The 26,861-nt window shown below is 51.2% G+C and overlaps 1 protein-coding gene across 1 annotated transcript in view; it reads left to right on the top strand.

The window, feature by feature from the left end:
- Positions 1 to 26,861, top strand: part of CFAP43 (cilia and flagella associated protein 43) — a 753,224-nt gene that overhangs the window by 105,765 nt on the left and 620,598 nt on the right. Inside the window, exon 8 of the mRNA XM_078643733.1 lies at positions 9,231 to 9,362. Within this exon, the coding sequence (XP_078499859.1) occupies positions 9,231 to 9,362 (132 nt within the window). The remainder of the gene's footprint in view (positions 1 to 9,230; positions 9,363 to 26,861) is intronic.

Genomic DNA, 26,861 nt, shown 5'->3' with positions numbered 1-26,861 from the left:
AACTGTACTCAGGCAGCTACTTCCAGGATACTGCCCAGCTACCAGTAGCCCCTGAGCTACCAGGTGGAGTCTACTGGTGTAGTGCATTTTCTTTGTTTAAAAAAATCTTTTTATTAATTTTGTGATAGTAAGTACCTTTTCAGAGACGGACATTAACCGCTCATTTAAGGTATATAATTCTAATAACAGTTTTCTGTTCGAGATCAAATATGCTATGCATTCAGCAGGACAAACCACACATTGTGTAGCATTCCTTACAGTGATTTTATCCTTCAAGTGAGAAGGGACAGAACTGCTTGCAATTGACAACTTGTCATACCCATGATGATATCTCCAATGACCCCTGGCTTTTTCAAACATATGGGGGCAGCCCGACCTTCGTATATTGTTTTTACTGCACCACACACCAGTCCATATCCTACTCCTATTTTTTGGGTGTCTTATCTTGGTTTATTATATGTGAAGTTCACCTGTAAGCCAACAATTTCTGCATTCTCAATATCTATGACCACACACACTCAACCAAGACAACTTTAAAGGCTATTTCTTTTCCTCCTGGTGCTGTAGTTCGATATTACCACAGAGGTCAATCTATGTGTACCTTGAGCTGCAGGAAAGGTTTGCTGGTTTGTCATACCATGGGCATTACCTTCACCTCTGCGCGTCCGCCAGAATCAGAATACAACAACGCATTGCTCTTCTGATCCATTACCACATTTTGATACAAAACATTTTATTCCTTGCTGAGACTCTCAGAAACATTGACCTCATCACCATCTCAAGTTAACTACTTTTAAAACTGATTTTGTCTTAATGCACTTCTAAATTGTAACATTCCAATAAAAGACTGCCTCGGCATGATTGATGTGCTGAATAGCCTGGATATTGAAGCAGGCTCAATATTGCTGGGTTTCATTCTAGACAAGAACTTGAATCTCCAGCACCAATTAGTACACTAGCAAAAGAAAATGGTAGTGCGAGATCACTCCACTACCAGAAAAAAACTCCTCTTTCCTTAGGATTTTAAGTGTTTTATAAAATGACTTGTGTCATTGAGGTTAGACTCTGTCAACTCCTTGCTGATAGGAAACTCCAAGCTACTCCGAACCCCCTTATGTCTGCTATTGGCCCTGCTGCCAGGCTGGCCATTGGTTCGATGAAACATGTTCATATTACACGTTTTCTGATCACTCTCAAATGGCTCCCTATTGATATTAGAAGTTTTCTTAACATTTGTTGTTGCTGTCCTCATTCACCTCGTTCCATGACAGCCCTCTCCCTGAAGGTCCCTTATTCCAGCTTAAGGTTTATGGTCTTATGACCTCACCCATCAGGCTGGTGGTGATTTTTGGATTGATTAAAACTGGGCTGAGCACCACATTCCGGAATGAAGTGTAATCATTGAACGTATGATTTCCTTATCACTCTCATCAAGATCCATTATGTTGGCCAGTAATGAATATACATAAGGATTATCTGATGTGAGCCTTTGTCATTGTTCATCCAAGTAAGCATTGGTTGTCACATCTTCAACCTGTTATCTGAACAGTCTTTTGTATTCATATTAAGTGCATACTTCACCAAGGCCACTCAATCTGCTCTAGATGGGGCTTACTTGAGCAGCTAATTCTTGCAAATTTCTCTCCTCGCTAAGAGAATCAAATAGAACAGTAGCTTACTTTGTACTTTACTTATAGGTGCTGGTTGGTCCATACAGCCAAATATAATAAGTGTGAGGCTGGTCTTTGTTTCAATTTCTAGACTATTCATTATCATCTTACCCATGTCTCCCTAATAGATTCGTATTGCAGGATATTACGAAACACATGTGGATGTCATCTGTCCTTACAGCTCCGCACTTCATGCATTTTGCAATGGTCCTTATTCCCATGTTTGCCAATATATGGAGTCCAATACACCCTGTGCATAGTGAATAAATGATTTCTTCTTACAAATGCAGGTCTCACTGTACTATGTAATGGAAACATAGATACTTGTACACACAATGTATCCCGCCTAAAATTACACGGTGGTGCTATATACTGTTGTTATCAAGTGGAACACTGCCTGCCTAAAGGCATGGGAGGAAAGGATTCCTTTTCTTTAAATAACCCTCACACACTGTAATAGTGTCATGCTTCATCATCGGGTTCACCCTAACTCCTAAAGGTCAGGGTGGGATTGCCTCAGAAGAGTACTACACAGCTTTCTGCAATATTTTAGTTGAAAAGCTTATGCGCAATACTGGAAATCAATATCTTTCTCTCGGCATAGTTTTTTTCCAAGACTTCCAAGAAATTCTTACCCCCCTTTGTGGCCCAAATACAACTTTCCATTATTTTACCCTGGAGTTTATCTCTCCAGGCATATTTATAAGTAAAAGTTATGGAAGTTTAAAGGAAGGTAAGCTTTGGTAAAACAGAAATGTTTATTAGATTAATTCTGCCCAAGATGGCTAATGGCAGATGAACCCAACCCCCTGGCAAGTGCCGACCTCTAATTGAACTATTTTAACAAGTATTTCTGGTATCTTATTGAGATGGGTGATCCTGATCCGTAGATATTTCATCTCCTTCTTGATTTGCTTGCTCTCACTTGAGAAGTTTCTGGCCATTATCTCTATCCTGATATACTCCCAGAATCCTGCATCAGCCTTCCTATGGCTGACAGCGGCTGTTTTTACACTATGAGGTCATCAGCATAAAGAGCTGCCTTTAAATCCTCAAACTTTATACCCGAAGGATTTAATCAGTCACTCCTTCCTAAGTTGACTCGCTAAAGGTTCACTATATAGGTTAAATAGCAACAGAGAAAGCAGGCAGCCCTCCCTAGTACTTCTCATTATTCTAAACTCCGATGTTAAACAACCGTTCAAAAGGTTTTTAGCGCTGGGATCTTTATATATTTGCTGAAATGTCCTACAAAAATCAATACTCGATGATTTTGGTTTAACACTGAACACAAAAACTTCAAGGTCACACAATCAAATGCTTTTGTGGTACCCAGTGTTAATATCGCTAAGTGGAGGTTAAAAGTGAAAGCTATATATATCGCCCCTATCAGGCCGTGGGTTAATTTGTGGAAATACCTCCCAGTCATGAATCCCTATCGATCCTTCTGTATTAAACAGCATACTACCTTTCTTAAGCTCATAGCTAGAATATTTGCACAAATGTTATAATCATTATTCAACATGGATAAATTCTTATAAGGCTCACATCTTCCCAGATTCTTATCAGGTTTGAGCACTAAGGTAATTGTTGCTTCCCTACTAGAGGGTGGCAACGTGAGCCCAAAACTAAAAAATCTCCATAAATAGTCTGGTTAAGACTGGAATTACCATTCCCCCAGTACCTTGTATAGCTTTTTTTGAGTAACCCATTGGGACCCGCAGCTTTCCCATTCTTTATACTTTAAGTGCCTGCTGGACTTTGTGCTGCTCGATTTCCCTATTAAGTGTTGCTGCTTGAATATCTGAGTGTTTCTCTGGAGGGTTAATATCAAGTCATTCTAGCACCCTGTTTTCGGTAACGTCTATGTCCTCTCTATAAACTTCCCTACAGAAATCCAGAAAAGTCTCCTCGGTTTCCTTTTTGTTGGATACTAATTCACCATTACCATGCTTTTCTACTTCCCTAGCCAAATTCTTTGTTAAATTGGATTTTGTTTTTCTAGCTAGCTGCTTGCCACTATTCTCTCCATATTCAAAGTGTGCCAATTTACTAGTCCCCCACCTCTTCCTTATTCTTTCATCTATTAACCTTGCTAGTTTCCTTTTAGTGTCCTGAAGTTCGACAACTATCTACTTCTTCCAATTATTTAGGTTGTTCTGAGATATCAGTTTATCTTCTAATTGTACCATAGCTTTCTCCAGGTGCCCACACTCTATCTTATATACTCCATTTCTGTGCCACGTAATGCTATTTATTTTCCCCCTAATGTAAGCCTTAAAGGTGTTCCAAACCAAATTTAAGGGTGCTGACCCTTCCTTTATTTTAAAGAATTTGGCAGCATCTGCTCGTAAGGTCTCCAGTACTTCTATCTCTAGAAGTAATCTATGATCTACCGTCCGCCTTACCTGCTCTATTGGGGAACCTCGAGCTCTAACAATATGGCAGACTGGTCGGATAAGTGTGCCAGGAGATGCGTGATACTACGAACAGCTTCACCCAATTGTTGATCAACTGAAAAATAGTTGATTGTGGAGGCATAACTATACTATTTATTATGGAATGTATGTTCTCGCTTATTTCCCATCCTTCTTCTCCAGATGTCAGCTATGCAAGCTCTGGCATTATGTTTTTAATTTGTGATTGCATCTTCGGGGCATGTAATAGCTCTCTTCTGGTCGACTTGTCCAGATAATTATCCAGTAAGACATTAAAGTCACTGGCCATAATGATAGTAGCAGGGAGTTCCACTAACTTCAGGTGAACATTTTTTATTACATTGACATCATCCCAGTTTGGATCGGAATACCCCACTAAAGTGTAGACATTGCCATACATAAGAATATTGGAGGTTGTCCACCTTCCAGAGTTATCAGTGGCATATTTGGTTTTTGTGGCTTGGATATTGTTCTTTACTATGATTGCTACTACTTTAGTACAGTTCTCTTGATCTGTGCCAATCACTTGCTGGAGCCATTTAGGGACCTAAGGAGTTCTAAGCATTCTTTGTGGGTTAGGTCTGTCTCCTGCAAGATAATGATCTGCGCTTGGGAGTCTTGCAGATATTGTAGAATTCTTTTTTGTCTGATTTTTGTGCACAGCCCATGTATATGCCATGATAATATTCGCACACTGGCTTCCTCTCCTCTACCTATACCTCCCATATTTTAGATTATGTACTAGCCTACTGACCAACTAACAGTATTTGTCTCTATTAAAACCTTTCCTAAAGTAACTAAGGTGCACAAAAGTCTACTCCTAATACTCCATACCCAGTGCTTCCCCCCCTTCCTGCTTTTCCCACCCTACCCTCCCAAACGGAACCCTCCCAATTTACTCCTGGACATTACTGCTGTCCTATGGAGGTACCCTGAGACTGACTTAGTTCCTTATGTGTGTGGGCTAAGTGTAAACCAGAAAAATAAATGCCAAAAAGGCGTGCCCCAAGAGAAAGCTGCTACACATAGAGAAACCCAGATCCTCAAACACTTTCCTTGGGGTCTACTTCAAACTGGCCATTTTTCACTATGTAGTAGATGATTTTCTAATGGTGATGCTGTTAGCCAGTTTTTCTGCATCTGAATGATCTGTTAGTTACACATTTTACAGCCGTGCATCACTCTTAGTATGGGTGGGAACTTTAGTTGAGCAGTGGTGCCTAATTTTTAATTCTTCAATCCGCTTACCTAATTCCCATTGCCTCTCTAAAGTTATGCAGTAGACGTACAACCTGATTTCAAAAGTGAAACCCAATATCTTTTTCAATCTTGGTACTTTTGCCAATATCTGCTCTTAAGAAAATTGGTTAAGAAGTCTACAAGTATCCTGCAAAACGTCCTCTTATTTTGTTTTTCCTTATAGGGATCATGTTGCACTCTATGGATGTCCCTTACTAAGTCAGCTGGTCAACTGTAGCATCGTCTAAGGCAGCTACTGACTTTAACAGTTCCACCACAAAAGATCTCAAATCTTCCTCTTCTGATCCCTCTGGGACATTTGTAATCCTCAGGTTTTATTCTCCTGGAGCTATTTTCTAACTGCTGTAGTTTTTTTTCAAGAGCACATCCACTCATGTTTTGATTTTACAATCTCCTCCTTGCTCTGCACTAGTAAGTTTTTACGCTCCATAACTGTCTTCTCTAGGGCCTGAGTCCTTTGTGCTATGGAGTCTTTTTTTTTTTCTCTAGTGTTGTATTCTCCCTGTGTCTCTTTCTGGTTTGCCCTTAGACATAACAAATCTAGACTTAATCACTGACATTAGAGATATCAGCAATCTCTTCACTGTTGGATCAGCTAAGGTTGTTTCAGGAGACTGGATGGGACTGAGATCAGGTGGAAAGCCTCAAAGGTCACTCTCCTCTGGTGCTAACTCTGAGGTTCTATGTAGAGATGAACCAGTACTGCTTTCTCCCGCTGCTTTACACACTATGACTTCCACTGCAGAAAAATTCCCCTGACTCTCCTGACAAACACTCATGCCTGTCATATCCTCTGGTATCTATTTGAAGTGGTAGCTTTGACAATTTTCCCAATGCTGGTGGCATTTGCCATGTAGGTGTTAACTACAAGGTCGAGTTGTAATTATAAACTTGCACTTCTGTGTATTTTATAGAGGCTTTATGCGAGTGCATGTATGAAACGTAAAACCAATATAAAGCCTTTTTTTTAAGTGAGTATTTTGAAATTAGCTCAGAATTAAAAGTAATGTTGCACTGGCAAATCATTGCATTTATTTGTACCCTGATTTGCTGGTGAGACAGTTTTAATTGTGATTACATCCAAACCACACACTTAAATTGCATCTCTGTCACTGCAATGGAAAGAGTTTATTTAGGTATGTATTTGCAAAGAAATTCATTCGATTAAAAGCTTTCATTTAAGCAAGTGTTTTGCAAATAAATCAGATGCACTCAGAATTAAAAGTAATGTTGCACCAGCAAATCAAAATAAAAAATAAACTCAGTATGCCGGTGCAGCGTTACATGTGTGTCCATGTGTTTCCATGTGTGTCGATGTGTGTTCGTTCCCACTCACCATCAGAGCACTCCATGTTGGAGCTCCAAAATACCTAGCCCTCAACATCTTGAAAGCCTTCTGCTATAAACTCCAACCTTTCCCAGTAAGTGCACTTAAACTCTGGAACTACCTTCCATCAAGCAGCATAGGAAACTTTTAATAAAGCTTTCAGTGGGCTTTCCTCCAATAAATGCCCCTCCAGATTTGAACTGATCCAAGAACACAGAACAAAATAGTTGGTTTTTATTTGTATATTTTTTCCATTTTTGTCTTCCACAGAGTAGCGTTTTGTTCCTCTTTTACTGCATACTCTCCAATGCTTGTTCCTGGTATTTATATTGTATTTGTATTGCATCACCAAGAATGCACTTTGTAAAGCCCTCTGTCACCTCTTAGGCCTGGTTCATAAAATTGCCTATAAACAACAAGGATTGGCAGAGTCAATCGGTCTTGGCAATCTGAGAGCTATATGCCTTGTCAATGTTAATGTCTATAGGGGTTGTGAATGCGTTGTCAATGCTAATGTCACATCAGTGCAGCCATGCACATTCGGTACCAGGTGAGGCCTGCACTCCTCTCAGCGTCACCGGCGGAGTGTGTAGTGTGCCCTTGCCCCTCTGTGAACCAGAGCACTGAAAGCAGGGCAGCAGAGTGGCATCGACATAGAGAAGTGACATATCCACAGCAGTTCTCCACTTACAAATAGCATCAAGTAATAACAATGTTATTTACATTAGTTGGCCTGATGTTAGCAATTGTTTTTTGTTATTGTAGTCTCCGGGGATGCACGGAGCAAGGTATATAATCCTACTGAGTATGTTTGTTTCCTCTATATATTTCTTACTTCATCACATGAAATGAGTAAAAGGTATATAAAGGAAATGTTTGTTGGTAAATATAACGTGGTCACTGTTGTTTGTATGCGATGATCAGCCTTTAATTTGATGACTGTGACAATTGAAAATCAAGCACACAGGCATGATAAAATAATACGTCAGGGGGAGATGTAAATATAAACTCGCTCTTCTGTGTATTTCATTGAGGCTTTATGCGAGTGCCTGTCTGTAACCTGAAACTTGAAACCAATATGAAGCCTGTTTTTTAAGTGAGTTATTTGAAATTAGCGCAGAATTAAAAGTAACGTTGCACTGGTATTCATTGCATTTATTTGTACCCTGATTTGCTGGTAAGACCATTTTAATTGTGATTGCATCCAAACCACACACTTAAATTGCACCTCTATCACTGCAATGGAAAGAGTTTATTTAGGTATGTCTTGGCAAAGAAATTCATTTCAATAAAAGCTTTAATTTAAGCCTATGTTTTGCAAATAAATCAGATGTACTTCGAATTAAAAGTAATGTTGCACCAGCAAATCAAAATAAAAAATAAGCGCATTATGCCGGTGCAACAATACATGTAATTATGAATGCGTGTGAATTACTTTTATAGCATGCACTTAAACAAAGCCTTTGCAATAGTTAATTTTGTTTGTAAACACGCACCCACATAAAGTCTTTAAATTGTAGTGATCAAATTTTGATTTAGCCACATGTTTTGAAAGTCAATCATTGGCAATGTAGAATTACAAGAATTTGTCATACCGATGCTGGATCTGAGTGTGGACGTACACCAATCATGTGTAAAAGAGCTAAATAGGTGCCCTCGGAAAACAGTGTCTGGCATTTGACCTTGGTCTTTGAATGCACAGCAAATGAGATGAGATAAGAACCAGATTTACAGCCCTGCTTATAAAAGAGCTTGGAGCAGCGAGGGAAAACGTGAGCGCTCGTGTTAAGTGGTATTTAACCAAGAAAAAAGTAGTTCTTGAAACAGATTCTAAAATGGAAGTTTTCGAAGGATATTGTAATTTGTCCATGCTCTCAGGGAGGGCTAAACACAGGAAAAGGCATGCATATCATGGGGATTAACCCCTTCGACGCCCATCTCGTCATGGAGTTTCCATTGATTTCAATGGAAATTACATTGAAGTGGTACCAGGGGCTCAGCATCCAAGTGGTTAAGACTCTTAGAGCGATGATGGACACAGCAAATGGGTAGACTATAAGTGGACTGAAGCCCACAAAGTATATATAACATGTCTCTTCTAGGCCGCACATGTGCTGTTCAGCCGAGATCTAAAAATTAACCAGATCTCTTTAACTCTAAGCTAGGACCGGTGATCTTACACCCAGCTCTCTAAGACCCTGGTTGTCTGTTCTCTCTTTGTAGGGCTGTGAGAACATTTGTCAAACTTGGCTATTGTTAGGAGAGCTGAACATTTGATTTATACATAAAGAGAAAACAAGAGATCAATATTTTTATCCAAACAACACTACAATTGTGTCACTTTTCAGCTACAATAAAAGAACTAATTCACACCAAAAAAAAGACAGACTTTGATCAATGTTACTCTTGCAGAAACTGAGAGAAAACTTCATTTGGAGGAGGTGCTAACACTCGTTTTGATTGAAATTGTAACTAAAACGTGTAGGGACTGATTAGAGTAAATGTATTTTTTAAATATTATTATTTCTTTTGTAGGATGGCATTTTACGCTGCTATCAGTTGAAAGGAAATGATTTCAAAGTTGATGAATGCTGGAATGCCGGAAGTCAGATTGAAAACCTTGCTTTTTCTCCTGATCACAGATGTTTGTCAGTAGCAACGGACAAGGTACAGTGTTATATTTTATTTTCATAAATCACATCTATGATATCATTCATGTTAACTATTGTGAGTTTTAGGGTGGAGGAAACACGCTCATTCACATTTATAAAGAAACAAATATCTTACCAGATTAGAATTGTATTTACTCATCATGACTGTAACAACTCCCCTCTTCTCCAGGGTAATATGGGGAGGTCTGACTACGTTTTTTTCCCCAATCATTCTAACGATTCCTACTAGATGATACTGGTTTCTTACAAAAAGACTATGGAATAGTTACGTGACCAGTAGGGAAGGGTTATGCTGGGCTTCTTACTGGTGGATCATAACCTAATTTTCCTATCCATCTGCCACAGATCGCTGGATGTACGAGATATTTCCAGGATCTACATGTACAGAAATTAAAATAGCAACAGGCAATTGGCAGTATGAGACATGCTGTGAGACATACTTGGATTCCCGGTGCCCCACTGCTTCATACCCTCGACAACCCTTCCCCCTACTATCAGAAACAAACAACACCTTTTTGGTGCTCTGTTTGGTACAGGAAGGTGCAGTTGCCCAAACCATTCTTATGGACTCCCATTCTGAAAATCCGAATGAAAGCAGGCATGTTAGAAAGGCGATCCCAGGGGAGGCAGAAGATGTCTGACTGTCCACCCCGAGATCCACCTCTCCGTATGGAATTGGCCGAGCGCCGTTAAGAGGCCTCCTTGGCGAGGCTCCTCTCCTACTATCGTACCCGCTGAGCAATCACACCACTACAGAGGGACACCACACGAGAGTAGATTCAAGAGTCTTTATATAAAGGATAAAGGCAAGTTCTCGAAGCAATATGTACACGGGGGTCGGGGGATCCCCAAAAGTCTCAGTATCAGGGGGAAGGGGGTAGCGGGACAGTCTTGGTACCAACTGGTACTAGGGTACCCTGCGCACAGCTCTCAATCCTCGAGCTGGGGGTGGTACAAGGAGCCGTGACGTCGTCAGCAGGGCTCCGAAGATGGATCACTGGGTCGGGCCGCGACAGCGTCAGCAGGGCTCCGAAGATGGTTCAGCTTGGTCGAGCCGCGACAGCGTCAGCAGGGCTCCGAAGAGGAATCAACTTGGTCGGGCCGCGACAGCGTCAGCAGGGCTCCGAAGATGGTTCACTTGGTCGAGCCGCGACAGCGTCAGCAGGGCTCCGAAGATGGTTCAGCTTGGTCGAGCCGCGACAGCGTCAGCAGGGCTCCGCAGTTCCAGGTTCCAGGCACAAGGGTTCTTATCAGGGTCAGCCGCGACGAGGTCAGCAGGGCTTCGACTCCAAGATACAACTGGTGTCCTGATCCAGGGCTAGCCCAGATATAGGACTGGAGTCCTTTAATGTCCGGACCCTCGCGCTAAGGGGGCCGAGGGGCTGGGATGAAGGTGTCCAGACACCCAGCAGGGGGGTGGAGCCAGCGCCCAGGGAGGCCGGAGGGCGATCGACACCAGGCGTCCGGGGACGGCTGGAGGGCCATCGAAACTCCCCTCCTCCTGGATCCGTCAAGTGGCCACTCTACCACCTGGGCGGATCTTGGTGCCTCGATGTTGGGGCTTCGCTGGGGCCGCGGCCGGGGTCGAGCCAAGGCCACGTGCTCGGGACGTGATGGGCCCAAGATGGAGTCGGGCCTGAAATGGTGGCCCGGGGTGGTGACCGGACCTGCAGAGTGGGGGCGAGCAGGGTTCGCCGGGTTCCAGGGGGGAGAGCCGGGGGTTGCCAGGGACGGCTGTTCTCGTCGAGAGTTCGTGGAGGGTGGTGTCCGGGGGGCTGCAGCGGGTCGATGGAGGGCCGATCGTCGTCCAGGGCCCGCCATGCGGGAAGGGTAGGACCACGCCACGAGGCCGGGTCCAACACACGTCCCCTCCAGCTGAAGGCGGGGAGAGTCACCCATCTTCTTGGGGATTCTCCTCGTCGAGGCGGAAGAAGCGGGACAGGCCGTCAGTGTTGGCGTGGTCATTGCCAGGGCGATGCTCCACAGTGAAGTCCATCCCTTGCAGGGAGATGGACCAGCGCAGCAGCTTCGGGTTCTCGCCCCGCATCTGCATCAGCCACCGCAGGGGCCGGTGGTCTGTCTGGACCCGGAAGTGGGTGCCGAAGAGGTAGGGCCGGAGTTTCTTTAGGGCCCACACGACGGCGAAGGCTTCTCTTTCGATGGTGCTCCACCGTTGTTCCCGAGCCAGCAGCCGCCGGCTGATGAAGGCCACAGGATGGTCAACCCCCTCGGGGTTAACTTGCGACAGGACCACCCCGATGCCGTGCTCCGAGGCGTCGGTTTGGACCACAAACTCTCGGTTGTAGTCGGGGGCTTGGAGCACAGGGGCGGTGCACATGGCAGCCTTCAGAGTCTCGAAGGCCGCCTGACACTCGGGGGTCCAGTGTACTTTCTGTGGTTGCCTTTTGGAGGTCAGTTCAGTGAGGGGCCCCACAATGCTCCCATAGTCTTTTATGAAGCGCCAGTAGTATCCAGTGAGCCCCAGGAAGGCTCGGACCGCTGTCTGGGTGACCGGGGGCTCCCAGGCCACGATGGCGTCAATCTTGGGTTGGAGGGGAGCCACATGGCCGCTCCCCACTTGGTGCCCCAGATAGGTCACAGACCCTTGGCCTATCTGGCACTTGCTCGCTTTTACTGTTAGTCCGGCCCGTCGGAGGGCCGTCAGGACCTCCCAGAGGTGCCTCAAGTGCTCGTCCCAGTGGAGGCTGTAAACCGCAATATCGTCCAGGTATGCTGCACTGAACTCTTCTAGCCCCGCTAGCACCCTATTCACCAGTCTCTGGAAGGTAGCCGGGGCGTTTTTCATGCCGAAGGGCATCATCTTGAAATGGAAGTGGCCATCGGGGTCGAGAAGGCAGATCGCTCTTGGGCACCAGGGGTGAGGCCGATCTGCCAATACCCGGCCGTGAGGTCGAAGGTGCTGAGGTACCGGGCGGCCCCCAGGCGATCGATCAGTTCATCAGCCCGGGGGAAGGGATGGGCGTCGGTCCTGGTGACGGCATTCAGTCCCCGGTAGTCGACACAAAACCGCATCTTGGCAACTTCGGACTGGATGCAGGCCCGGACTCGGTCGGAAACTCGGTAGGCCCGGTGCCGCACGGGCGGGCAGTCCCCGGTGTTGACATCGTGGACACACCACTGTGTGACCCCGGGAGTGAGCGAAAACAGGTCCGCAAACTGCCCCAACAGCTTCTGGCAGTCCTGGTGCTGTTCGGAGGTCAGGGCGGAGGAGAGGGGGACTCCCTCGACGGAGCCGTCTTTTTCAGAGTACTTCAGGAGGTCGGGCAGGGGCAGGAGTCGTCTTCGGCCCCGTCATCCGTAGCTAGCAGCAGGCTCAGCTCCGTGCGGGCAAAGTGAGGCTTGAGTCGGTTGGCGTGCAGAACCCGGAGGGGGCTCCTGGGGGACTCCATGTCCACCAGATAGGTGACGGGGCTCTTGCGCTCCACCACTTTGAAGGGCCCCGTCCATTTGTCCTGGAGGGCACAGGGTTCGACCGGGGACATGACCCAGACTTGTTGGCCCGGTTCGAACTCGATGGACGAGGCGTTCTGGTCATACCAGCATTTCATCTCCTCCTGACTGGCCTCCAGGTTGGCCTCGGCAAGTTCCCGGAACTTCTGAGTCTGGTTTCGGAGGGTCAGGAGGTACCGGTAGACATCTGGCGGGGCATCTCGGGCTGTAGTCTCCCAGCCTTCTTTGACCAGACTGAGGGGACCTCGGACAGGGTGTCCGTACAATGGTTCAAAGGGGCTGAACCCCAGGGACTTCTGCGGTACCTCCCGATAGGCAAACAGGAGGCAGGGTAGCAGGACATCCCATTTGCGGCGGAGGGGTTCTTCTAGGCCCGTGATCATCCCCTTGAGTGTTCTGTTAAACCGCTCCACAAGTCCATTCCCTTGGGGGTGATACGGGGTGCTGAAATTATATGTGACCCCGCACTGTTGCCACAGGGACCGCATATATTTTGATATAAAGTTTGTGCCCCGATCACTCACGACCTCGCGGGGGAACCCCACTTGGGAGAAGATCCCCATTAGGGCTCGGCCCGCCACGGGGGCAGGTATGGTCCGGAGGGGGATGGCTTCTGGGTAGCGGGTGGCATGGTCCACCAGGACGAGGATGAAGCATTGTCCCTGAGAGGTGCGGGGGTCCAGGGGCCCCACGATATCGATCCCCACTCGCTCGAAGGGGGTTGTTACCACGGGAAAGGGTTGGAGCGGGGCCTTGACTTTTCCCCCACTCTTCCCGCTGGCTTGACAGGTCGGACAGGTCCTGCAGTGATTGCTCACATCGTTACGCATTTTGGGCCAGTAAAAATGGGTCACCAGGCGGCTGTAGGTTTTGTCCTGCCCCAGGTGCCCTGCGAGGGGCACGTCGTGTGCCAGGTTTAAGAGGAAGTCTCTGAATCGTAGGGGGACCACCAACACTCGGCTGGCCCCCAGTTCGGCAATTTTCTGTTCACTGTATAGGAGGTCGTGGTCCCAGTAGACCCAGTGGGACCCCAACGTGTCCCCGGCGGCTTGAGCTGCGGCTTGCTGCCGGGTCCCTTCGAGGGAGGGACAGGTCTTCTGTTCCTGCCGGAATTGTTCTCGGGTGGGACCACCTTCCTGGCTCCATTGGCCTAGCTCAGGGATGTCGCCGAGCTCGGCGATGTCTTCGCGGTTGGGCTCCGGTGTCCCGGACTCAAGGCCGGTTTCTCCATCGTCGGCGGGCGGCGGCGGCGCGGGCCACTCCTGTTCTTTGGTCGGGGCGGCCTCGGTCGGCGCCGGGGCCCGGGCTGCCATGGATCTGGTGGTCGCGCAGACCCACTCGGGTAGTCCCAGCATCCCCAGATGCTCTCTCCGCTCGACTTGGGCCCAGGGGGAACTCTCAAGGTCGTTTCCGAGGAGGCAGTCCACGGGGGCGTCGTCCCGGACGGTCACTTTTAGCATGCCCGACACCCCTCCCCACTCGAAGGGGATTCGGGCCATCTGGCACAGGGTCTCGGAATTGTCGGCGGCCAGCACCGGGCACAGCACATTTGGTAGGATCTGTTCGGGAGTCACCAAGTAGCAGCGGACGGCTGTCACACTGGCTCTAGTGTCACGGAGTGCTTCGGCCCGACGCCCATTAATGTTGACCCACTGATGGTATTTTTGGGTGTTGCTCGGGAGGGGAGCCCGGGGGATCATGTCTCTCTCGCCCAAACAGACTAGGGCCATGGCGGCTGGCTCCCACTCGGTCTGGTCCTCGTGGTAGATCTCTTCTTCTTCCTCCCCTCCTTCTCCTAGGGCTGCGGCAGCGATCTGGCGGGTCGGAGGCCCGGTGGGGCCGGGGCGCTGGGTCAGGGGGCAGTGGGGGTCACTGACAAAGTGACCTGGCCGCTGGCACTTGTAGCAGGTAGCGTTCGGGCGGAGTCCCGGCTGTGCTGCGGGGGGCCCTCTTCTGGTCAGGGATGGTGAATGGTTGTTCTGGGGTGACCCCCGGGGTGGGCTCCGGGACGGCGCAGGCGGGAAGTCTCGGCTCCGGTTCTGGCCTCCTCCGCCGCCTCGCTGCCGGGGGTGCCCCTGTGTGTTCCGTCCGGATTCTCCTATCGGGGCCCGGGGGACCCGGGCACTCACCCATCGATCGGCCTCGACGGCGAGTTTCCGTGGCTCGGTCAGCTTGCTGTCGAGTAGATGCTGTCTGAGTTCGACAAAGCAGTTGTTGGAGAGGTGCTCCCATACGATGAGGTCGAACAGCTGCTCGTAGGTGGTCACTTTGCTGCCCTTGATCCACCCTTCTAGCGCTCTGCTATAAAAGTTCACGTACTCCACCCATGTAGTACCGGGGATATTTTTACAGTCTCTGAATCTCTGCCGGTACATCTCAGGGGTAAGCCCATACCGGGTGAGCAGGGCGTCCTTCCTGTGATCATAGGAGGACATCACGTCGTCGGCCAGTTCCAGCAGGGTGTCTCTTCCTTCGCTGACGAATTTCCCCCATAAGCCGGCACCCCAATCTTTTCGGGGTATGCGGTGCGCGGCCATGGCGACTTCGTAGGCCTTAAACCACTGCTGGATGTTGTCATTTTTATAGTACTCTTTGACGACATCCTTGGGAATGTGGACCTTCGTGTCGGCAGGAGGCGGGGGTTTCGGATCACAGCGGCACAGCTTCTTCGCTCTTGGCCTTGATCCCCAGTTCTTTGAGGCCACGCTCGTGCTCGAACGTGAGTTTCTTCTCTTCCAATTCTCTCTGCCTCCGTCTCTCCTCCAGGTCTCCTTGCAGCCGTAGTTGCTCAATGGCCATTTTCTTTTCTGCTAGCTGGAGTTCTCCGTCCAGCCTGAGTCGGGCGAGCTCCAACTCGTGGAGCCGGCTTCTCTCTCGTTCTCGGGCGTCTTCGTGGGAGAGGCCCGTGTCTCTGTTGGTGGTTCTTCCCTCTCCGGGGGCTGCTAAGGTCTCCTGGTGTACGTCTGGGACCGTGTCACCTTCGGTTGGGGGTGGTGTCTCTCTGGCCTCCACCCATGTTTGCAGCGCTTCTTTAAAATCTTCTTTGGTACTTAGTCCGGTGGTAGCGATACCTAAGTTTTTGCAAAATTGTTTGAGTTATTTATGTGTGTACTCCTCCAACAGTTCCTTCTGGAATTCTGCGGTCGTTCCGGCTTCCTTAGCGCTCATGGTTGCTGTGGGTCTCTGTTAGTAGTGGGCGAGTTACTCGCTGTACGATATGCGTCGGCTCGGATCCTGTCGCCTGCCACCAATGTTAGAAAGGCGATCCCAGGGGAGGCAGAAGATGTCTGACTGTCCACCCCGAGATCCACCTCTCCGTATGGAATTGGCCGACCGCCGTCAAGAGGCCTCCTTGGCGAGGCTCCTCTCCTACTATTGTACCCGTCGAGCAATCACACCACTACAGAGGGACACCACACGAGAGTAGATTCAAGAGTCTTTATATAAAGGATAAAGGCAAGTTCTCGAAGCAATATGTACAGGGGGGTCGGGGGATCCCCAAAAGTCTCAGTATCAGGGGGAAGGGGGTAGCGGGACAGTCTTGGTACCAACTGGTACTAGGGTACCCTGCGCACAGCTCTCAATCCTCGAGCTGGGGGTGGTACAAGGAGCCGCGACGTCGTCAGCAGGGCTCCGAAGATGGATCACTGGGTCGGGCCGCGACAGCGTCAGCAGGGCTCCGAGGATGGTTCAACTGGGTCGGGCAGCGACAGCAGGGCTCCGAAGATGGTTCAGCTTGGTCGAGCCGCGACAGCAGGGCTCCGAAGAGGGTTCAACTTGGTCGGGCCGCGACAGCGTCAGCAGGGCTCCGAAGATGGTTCACTTGGTCGAGCCGCGACAGCGTCAGCAGGGCTCCGAAGATGGTTCAGCTTGGTCGAGCCGCAACAGCGTCAGCAGGGCTCCGCAGTTCCAGGTTCCAGGCACAAGGGTTCTTATCAGGGTCAGCCGTGACGAGGTCAGCAGGGCTTCGACTCCAAGATACAACTGGTGTCCTGATCCAGGGCTGGCCCAGATATAGGACTGTAGTCCTTTGATGTCCGGACCCTCGCGCTAAGGGGGTCGAGGGGCCGGGATGAAGCTGTCCAGACACCCAGCAGGGGGGTGGAGCCAGCGCCCAGGGAGGCCGGAGGGCGATCGACACCAGGCGTCCGGGGACGGCTGGAGGGCCATCGAAACTCCCCTCCTCCTGGATCCGTCAAGTGGCCACTCTACCACCTGGGCAGATCTTGGTGCCTCGATGTCGGGGCTTTGCTGGGGCCGGGGTCGAGCCGAGGCCACGTGCTCGGGACGTGATGGGCCCAAGATGGAGTCGGGCCTGAAATGGTGGCCCGGGGTGGTGACCGGACCTGCAGAGTGGGGGCAAGCAGGGTTCGCCGGGTTCCAGGGGGGAGAGCCGGGGGTTGCCAGGGGTGGCTGTTCTCGTCGAGAGTTCGTGGAGGGTGGTGTCCGGGGGGGCTGCAGCGGGTCGATGGAGGGCCGATGTCGTCCAGGGCCCGCCATGCGGGAAGGGTAGGACCACGCCACGAGGCCGGGTCCAACAAGGCAGTCCAAAAGGCTTCTTTCTCCTGAAACTAGAGACATTTTGAAAATCGAATGTATAACTTGCAATGCAGGGCTGTCTCAAAAACTGTTTCTCTTGGGTGGCCAGCACAGTCTTCAAAAAAAGTTACCACTCTGCATGTAAACTCCCAACTTAGCAAAAAAAGTTATCACCTACTACCCATCACGGGTTCTACCTCTCATCTGGAACTCTAAATGACCCACCCAAAGCCACTTCCTTCCGCTCTTTAAGAACGGTTTTGAAAGACTACCGTTCGTTTGTTATTGCCATTGATCCGAAAAAAACACTGTCTTGAGTCTTAGGACTATCAAATCTCACTTTTGCACCTATATGTTTTTACCACCAAACCTTTATGTCCCAGATTACTAACTACTAAAATACAGTTACCTATACAAATGCTTCTTTACCGAAACCTGGACCAACACCACCTCGAGACCTGACATCGCCATCGCCATTCCCCAAGAATATAAGATCTCCAGGAAGGACCGCCCCACCCGCCCTAGAGGAGGAATCGCCATCCTCCACAAATCCACCCTCCACCTGAGAACACTCCCCGAGGAGCCCACAGACCTGATGGAACACCTTCACCTCAAGATACTGGCCAGCCCTAACTCCACCCTCTGTGGAACGCTCATCTACCGACCCCCTGGACCCCACGGACTTTTCGCCAACTCCATCACGGACATCATTTCCCCGCATGCCATCGCGGACACCAACTACACCCTACTGGGAGACCTCAACTTCCACCTCGACAACCAACTGGACCCCAGCACCACATCCCTCCTGGACAACCTCCACAACATTGGACTCTGCCAGATCGTGACCGAACCCATGCACTCAGCAGGACACACCCTCGACACTCTCTTCACAACAGGAAACTCCATCACCTTCAGCCACACCACCGAACTCCCATGGACTGATCATCGAAGCGTCCACTTCACCTTCAGAACACCCACCATCCACAGACACCAGCACCTGCTCCCACGAAGAAACTGGACTAGAATCACCGACGACCAGCTACCCTCATCACTCAGCAACTCCACCCCAATCATCGTGGAAAACGACAGCGCCAACACTGCAGCCTGAACCCTGCACAGATGGATCTCCGACAGCGCCAACACCATAACTCCACTCAAGAAAAACATCAACACCCACGCCAAGAAAGCTAGATGGTTCACCACCGAACTTCGAGAGTCCAGATGCACTTGCTGCCACCTCGAAAAGGTTGGGAGGAACACCAAATCCGCTGAAGCCCACAACAACTTCAGAGCCGCCTCCAACGCCCACCACAAACTCATCAGAAAAACGAGTAAAAAAGCGATGGAAGACAGAATCTCCACTTATGCACACAACAGCAAAGAACTCTTCAACATCATCAAGGAGTTCGCCCAACCAACCAGCGAGTCCACCGACATCCCTCCCTCACAAGACCTCTGCGACAAACTTAGCACCTTTTTCCACCACAAAATCAAGAGCATCTACTACAACTTCGATGAAGACCACCAACACACTGAACCCTCACCAACCACCCCGACACCCTGAAGCCAGCGATCGACAACTGGACAGCCCTCGCCACCAAAGACACACTGAAGATGATAAAGTCAATCCACTCTGGGGGCCCCCACGGACCCCTGCCCCCACCACATTTTCAACAGAGCCGCCGACACCATCGCACCCATGCTCCGCCACGCCATCAACCGCTCCCTGGCAACCGCCTCGTTACCTGGCGACTGGAAACACGCTGACATCAAGCCCCTCCTGAAGAAACCCTCGGCGGATCCCACCGACCTCAAAAACTACAGACCCATCTCCCTGCTCCCGTTCCCAGCGAAAGTCATCGAGAAAGCCATCAACAGCCAACTCGCCACATTCATCGAAGAGCACAACATCCTTGACTCCTCCCAATCCGGCTTCAGAAAAAAACACAGTACGGAAACCGCCCTCCTTGCCGCAACAGACAACATCTGTACCTTGCTGGACAAAGGAGAAACAGCAGCTCTCATCCTCCTCGACCTCTCAGCGGCGTTCGACACAGTCTCTCACCTCACCCTAATATGCAGACTCCACGACTTAGGGATCCAAGACAAGGCCCTCGACTGGATCTGCTCCTTCCTCTCTGGCAGAACGCAGCAGGTCAGACTCCCCCCTTTCCTCTCAGACCCTACACCTACCATCTGTGAAGTCCCCCAGGTGTCCCCCCCCCTAGCCCTATGCTCTTCAACGTCTACATGGCTCCGCTCACCCCCATCGTCAGACCTACTGACTCAACATTGTGTCATAAGCAGACAACACCCAACTCATCCTCTCCCTATCCAACAAACCCAACACCGCCAGACACAACTTTCAAGAAGGCATGGAAGCCGTCGCCAAATGGATGAAAAACAGCTACCTACAACTAAACACAAACAAAACGGAAGTACTCATCATGGGCCCAAACCCAGACACCTAGAACGACACCTGGTGGACCCCCGCCCTCGGAAGCCAGTCCACCCCCACGGACCACGCACGCAACCTGGGAATCATCCTGGACTCAGAGCTCAAATTGGACCGCCAGACCAACTCCGTCTCGTCCTCCTGCTTCCACACCCTCTGCCTCCTATGTAAGACCTTCAAATGAATCCCCCTCGAACACAGAAAGACCGTCATTCACGCCCTGGTCACCAGCAGGCTCGACTACGGCAACGGACTCTATGGCGGAATAAACAAAAACCTGAACCACAAGCTACAGAAAATCCAAAACGCCGCCGCAAGACTGGTCCTCAACCTGCCAAGCCACTGCCACATCTCCCAGCACCTGGGCACACTCCACTGGCCCCATCGAAGCGAGAGTCACCTTCAAGATGCTAACCCATGCTCACAAGGTCCTCCACGACACTGGACCAGCATACCTGAACAGCCGACTCAAATTCCACGCACCCCAAAGGACCCTACGATCAGCCCAGCTCTCCTACACCGTGGTCCCCCGCACCAGAAAGACCAGATCGGGAGGCCGCTCCTTCTCCTTCCGCGCGGCCAGTGCCTGGAACGACCTTCTGCTCCACCTCAGATAGATAACATCGCTTCCCATCTTCGCAAGAAACCTCAAAACCTGGCTCTTCGATAGACCCCCTTCTAGATGGACTGGAACCTACGAACCTCCCCCGCACATCCCGAGCGTCTTGAGACCCTTACGGGTGAGTAGTCGCTCTTAACAAACACTTGATTTGATTTGATTTGATGCTTGTGCCAACATTACCAGGTCCAGGGCAAAGAATAGAGAAAACTCCTTTATAACGGCATGCCCTTGAACACATTATACATTCACACTGGAAGAGCATCATGCAGATTTGTAATGATACAGCATCAACAACTTTAAGAGTAATGTCTTTATTCAGAAGGACAAGGAAAGCCTGAAACACAATCGAAGTAGCACCCACTCTTGTAAGATTACAAGATGGAGGAATGGGATAGCCAGATTCGATTCTACATTAAAGTAAAGCCACTGAATGCATGTGCGCTGATGGTGCCACTGTATTAAAATATTGTAAATAACAAAATACCACAAGTGGTCTTGTTGCTAGGCAAGGGGGGAGGAGTGGGGCGATACAATGGAAAGGTACATTTGCCTGTGGCTTGGAAATTGTGCTCCAACGCTCCTAGAGTTATTGTTCATGCCACGGAGAACCACACAGATCAATACGTTGGATTCTTGCACTGAATGCACACATCCATCATTCATACAAGGTTTTGTACAAATTCCAGTCCTCTCCTCAATGTAGGTTTGTGTATAAACGTGCATCATCTCCTTCACACAGGGTGGTGTACAATCTCAAGCGACCTCTTGCATACAAGGCTGTGGACAGTTCAGTTGGGAACCATAAGACAGGGTTTTTATCAACTCTAGAGACCTCCCCTACACCTAGGCCAGTACACTCATGTGTCCTCCATCACACAGGCCTGCCTGGCGAGCGACCTTTACAACGCGGTCGTTACACCGTGATACATTTACATTGCGGTCATTACAACGTTACAACGACTTGCACTGGATGGCTCTCTACACCAAGGAATAGTATGATTTACTATTCCACCACCTTCCCTACTGTTACACACACTGGAGTTGGAATAGTAAATCATACTATTCCTAAATCCAGCACCCCTAGCGCAAGTCGCTGTAACGACTAGTGTTGTAATAACCGCGATGTAACGTACCGCGATCTAAATGATCGCGGTGTAACATCACATTACCTCCCGTCCCTCCCTCGCCTTCCTTCAGCACAATTGAGGCCCCGCCTCCCACCCAGACCCACCCCCAGCATAAAAACTCTGCCCGCCCCCACCTCCACCTGTTTTTTTCTGTCTCCCTAGTGAGACTTACCTTTTCAGCTCCTCTCTGTGGCGATGCCGGGGAGTCTTCGGTCTGGTTCTCTGCTACGGCGGTGCCCTCTGCAGCGTTCTCCTGGCTGTGCCTCCTCTCCTCGTCTCCCTCGTGGTATGGGGGCGGAGCGGTGGTTCAGGAATCCTCGGCGGTGTCCGGCTGTCCTCCTGTGGCTGGGGCTGCGTTTCCGGGTCGGGCTGTGTGGCTGCCTCCTCCCGGTATGCTGTCTTCCCGGAGGCCAGGTAGGGCGGGTTTCGGCCCGTTTTTCCTATTTTATTCCTGCTTGGGCGGTTCTCTTGCCCTGCGGTGCGGCCCTTTGTGCTGTGGCTTGGCGGCTGTTCTCGTGCCTTTGGTGGCGCGGGCTCTCGCTGCCTGGGGTGCGGATCCGGCCACTGCTCCATGTTTCCTTGGGTGGTGCCCTCGGCGCTTGTCTGCCACTGGGTCGCTGGGGGTTGTTGGGGCCTGCTGCCTCTTCCCTACTGCTGGTTCTCCGGTCCCCCTGGGGTGCCCTGGCCGCATGGGCTCCGTGGGGGGTGTTCTGCCTCCTGTGTCTCCTTCTGTTGCTTGACTTGGGTGTGGCTGCTCTGTCCAGTGTTCTGGGGTTCGGCGGGTGGCTTCTGTGCCCTCCCTTCTTCCTCCTGCGGCTCCTGTTCGGGGCTGGTTCCTGGGATTTGGGGGGTCCTTCTGCCGCCTTTGGCGTTGCGTTGGGCTCTGGGTTCTTGTCCTGGATTTTTCGCTGAGCTCCTGCACTGGTCGGGGGATGGGGGAGGCTTTGCTCTTTTCCTGCCGGGCTGGAACTGTGGGGTTCTTTCTTTGCTGTTCCCGGCCCTTCTGGTTGGGCTTGACCTTCATGCCCGGTGTGGTGTGTGGTGCTGTGGGTGTGGCATGCGTTGCCTGTGCGTGGTGTTTTTCCATGCTGTTCCCTCTGTTGTACGCCTTGTCCTTGCTGCTCTGTCCACGGTGTCCTGCCCGGTTGGCGGTTGCTTGTCGGTTGCCTGTGTTACGTGCCGTGGCTGTCTCTCCTCTGCCCTCCGTGTTCCTTCTGCGCTGTGTTGGTCCTGGAGGGTTTTCAGGTTTCTTTACACGCTCGGTTGGTGTCTGGGGTTTCGCTTCTGTGCTGCTCATCCCTCTCTTCCTCCTGTGGCTTTGCTTCTTGGTGGGGGTCGCCCCTTTCCTCCCATTGTGCTGCCGGACTCTGTCCTGGCCGTGCTGCTTGGTGGGTCTGATGTTCTGCTTGGCTGCTGCTGTTGCGCTGGTTGGCCTGTTCTCTGCTTCTTCTGTGCCCTCCTTGCTGTGGGGTTTCCTGGATGGGGCGTCCTGCCTTTCCCGCGTGCCTTGCACTGGGGCCTCTCCGTTCTCCCCGCTGTGGGTGTCTCCTCTGGCTTTAGGGTGTTCGTGGTTTTGGCCATTTGTTCGCCCTGGCTTGCTGCCTCCTTTTCTGGGTGCTGTGCCCTGTTGGGTTCCTGTCACTGCTGTCTGGTCGATTCCCTGTCTGTGGGTGGTCGTCTTTGGCATTTCCTCCTCTGTGGCTGCGGGACGTTTCTGTTGACGGGGTCCTGTGTGCGGTGGTTCATGGGTGCTGGGTCGGCTTGGTGCCGGTTCCTCCGGTTCGTTGCGGGTTCCTCTGCCGGTGCCCGTCTCCGGTTCCTGCTGGGTGGCTCTCCTGGACTGGGTGTCCTGTTTGCTTGCCTTTTGTTCCCTCTGCTGGGTTCCTGTCGGTGGGGCTCGGGTTTTGGGCCCACACCGTTTTATTGCTGGGGTGTCCGGTGGCTTTGTGCCTGTTTCGGTTCTCCTGGGGGTCTGCTCCTGGCTTCGGCCAGTTCCCTTCCGTGTGTTGGCCTTTCGGGCGGCTTTTCCGCAGGCTCTGCCTGGTGGTTTTTGGCGTGCCCTGGGTTTTTGGGGGGGGCGCTTCTCTCCACTGACGCTGCTTCTTTTCTGCGTTTCCTGTGGTTCTCTGTGTGGTACGCACGTTTTCTGGGTATGCGTCCTTGCCCTTCGGCCTCGGGCCTTCGACCTGGGTCTTCCGGCATGTCCGGTTGCTCTCGTGGCTCTCCTTCATGCGGCAGGGGTGTTCCCTCTTCCTTCTCTAGTCGGCCTCTTGCGCCTTACGGCTGGGGTGTCTTTTTGCTCGGTCTGTTCGGGAGGTCCTTTGTGGTTCTTCTGGTGGTCGGGTTTTTGGTGGCCCGGGGTGTGTCTTCGCTGATCCCCTCTCTGGGCCTGGGGTTTGTCGGGGTGCCGTCTTCGGACTGTGCTCTGCCCCGTTCCCTTGTCCGGGGGCCTGGTCTCTCTTCCTTCGTGGGTTTGGGCCTTTTTGTCCCAGGGCTCCTCGGGCGGTCCTGTGGCTGCGGGTGCTGGGGCACCTGGCTTCTGTGGTGTTTCTGGTTACCTGGGCTCGTTTTCTTCTTCTCTGCCTGTCCGTCTGGCTCCTGTTGGGTTGGTCTCCGGGGTCTGTTGTCCCTGCTGCCATTGTCGGTCCGTCCCCGGGGGTGCTCTCCTGGTGGCTCGGCCTCTGTTGCCTTCTGGATGGGTGTTCGCTGGCTCTTCCGGCTCCGCTTGTGGTGGCTTCGGTCGCCGGCCTGTTCTGGGCTTGGCTGGGGTCGGTTCGGGTTCCGGTTCTGGTTCCTGCTGCTCTCCTGGGGGTCCTCTTGCTGGCGGCTGTTATGTCGTTGGGGCTTGCCCTGGTGCCCTTTCGGGGGTCTCTGCGGTTCTGAGGGTGTTGGCTCCGTGGACGTTCCGGTGGCTTGGTCCTCTGCCTCGGTTGGATGGGTCCTGTTTCTGGTCCTTGTCCTTGGTTGCCTGGGTCCTGTTTCTGTGGGCTGGGGTCTGGGTGCTGGGTCTGTCAGCTCTCTGCCTTGGTGGGTGACCTGTGTGCTGGCTGTTCTGCTTTGCTGTTTTCTTGCTTCATCCTGGGTTTTCTCACGACTTCCCCTTTCCGGCTTTTCCGCTGCTCTGGCCTTTCCTGTGCGGGCTCCCTGGGTCTGTGCTCGGGGGTTGCTGCTGCTCCCCGTTGGCCTTAGGCTCTTTGTTTTTCTCTCCTGTCCGGGCTGTGTTGCGCTCGGTGGAGGTTCCTTCCGGTGGCTCTGTGCCCGTTGGGGTTTCGGGCTCTTCCCCTGGGTTCTCTGCGGGGTTTGGGCCTGCTGCCTGGTGGTTGTGCGCCTGGATTCGACTGTGTTGGGGGTTCCAGTCTGGTTGGCGGTGGCTTGCGGGCTTCCCGTCGGTCCTCCTCTTGGCTGACCTGTGCTTGGTGTTTGTGGGCCTTTTGGGCCTGGTGTTCTGCTCCGGGTGTTGTTCCCGTGATGCTGGCCTCCTTTTGGTGGGGCGGTTCCCTCCTGCTGGGGCTCCTCTGGGGTTGTCGGTGGCCCCTCTGCGAGTGCGGTGGGCGTCTTTCCGGCTTCTTGGTGCTCCTGTCTTCCTTGCATGTTGCCTGGGGTCTGTTGCCTGGTTGTTTTTCCGGGTCTACTGTGTTTGTTTCCCTGCCTTGTCCGGTCCTTCCCTTCGGGGTCTTTGCTCCTGGGGTTGGTTGTCCTGTCCGGTCCTCCCTCTGGGCCCCTTGCGGGTCTTGGGATTCGGCTCTTGCCTTTTGGGTTTGACCCCCGCGTGGGCCTGGTCGGGTGGCTGCCTGTCCGGCTGTGCGCACTGTGGCGGCCTGTGTTCCGTTTCTTGGTCCCGGGTTCGTGTCCTCTTGGCCTTTCATCCTTGGGGTGTCGGCGTGGTCGGCGACTCTGCTTTGGACTGTCGTCGCCCCTGTGGGGCGCTTGGGCGTCTTGTGGGCCCTGTCTGGGCCGTTTCCCTTCTGTCTGGGCTGTTCGGATCTGTTGGTTTTGGGTCTGGTTCCTTCCTTTGTCCCTCCGGTGACTCGCCGTTTTGGCTCTGTCTCGGGTTGGTTTTGCCTGTGTTCGGTCCTGCTCCTTCCTTGGCTGTGGCTCCTTTGGTTGGTTTGACTGTCCGGCCTCTTTTTCTGTGGTGCCTGCTGGTTGTGGTGTCCTTCCGGTGGAGGTCTCTGTTTGTTCGCTTTGGTCCGGCTCCGGTGTTTGCCTTCCCCCGCTCCGTGGGGTTGTTGGTTTCGGTCCCCTGTCTTGGTGGCTTTTCCTCTGGTGGGGGTTCGGGCTTCGGAGTCTTGTCCTCTTTGCGAGGCCAGGGATGTTGATCTGCTGGGTTTGGGGCACTGTTTTGTGTTCTTTGTCACTCAGTTGTCCGTCTCTGTTTTCTTCTGCTTGCTATGTCCTCAATTGTGCTGAAGGAAGGCGAGGGAGGGACGGGAGGTAATGCGTCCATTTCTTACGATAATGGCATTACTCCTAGTCCTACTCCCTCGCCTTCCTTCAAGGACCCTCCCTCCCGGTGCGGTTCAACTGAGTGCTAGCTCGGCTTGTTTGTGTACAGGTGGAGGTGGGGGTGGGCAGAGTTTTTATGCTGGGGGTGGGTCTGGGTGGGAGGCGGGGCCTCAATTGTGCTGAAGGAAGGCGAGGGAGTAGGACTAGGAGTAATGCCATTATCGTAAGAAATGGACGCATATTCGGCCTGCCTACATACTCTGAAGAAATCCTTCAAACAGGATTGCGCATCGTGTCCAGTAACCTGCTTCACACAGCGTTGTGTATTAATTGCATAGCTTCCTTCATACAGCTGTGAAGTAAGTAGCGCACCCACCCTTCGGTGCTGATGTTGTTTTCTTTCCCCTCATCTGACCTCATCAGTGACAAGCAGCACTGCATGTTTGATGAATAAAACAGAGAGCACATACATAAGATGCACAAAGTGAGGCATGCTACACACTGACACTGCAGAAAATGTCTGTGCACATTGGTGTTTCTCTGCATTTGCATGCATTAGTAACTTAAAGCCAGACCCAGTATCTTTAGCAACGCTTGTTTTTTTATTTATTTGTGATATCATACCCACCTTCCACTAAGATCTGGGTGTATTGAGTCTTTCTATTCTATTTGGATTGCATTTCTGGGTCATCCGTGACAATCAGGATTTCACCTGAGTTCAAGGACGTTTTTTGGAAGTCTCATTTAAAGTGGTTCACAAAATGGGTCGATTTCCATTTTCTTCCTTTCGTGCTCTCTTCAGTAATAACACTGTGAGATTTCATGATTAATTCT

The sequence above is a fragment of the Lissotriton helveticus genome, chromosome 5_1 (genome assembly GCF_964261635.1).
Source record: "Lissotriton helveticus chromosome 5_1, aLisHel1.1, whole genome shotgun sequence".
Taxonomy (NCBI): domain Eukaryota; kingdom Metazoa; phylum Chordata; class Amphibia; order Caudata; family Salamandridae; genus Lissotriton; species Lissotriton helveticus.
The sequence above is the reverse complement of the archived record's forward strand: the minus strand, read 5'-3'. Positions and strand labels throughout refer to the sequence as shown.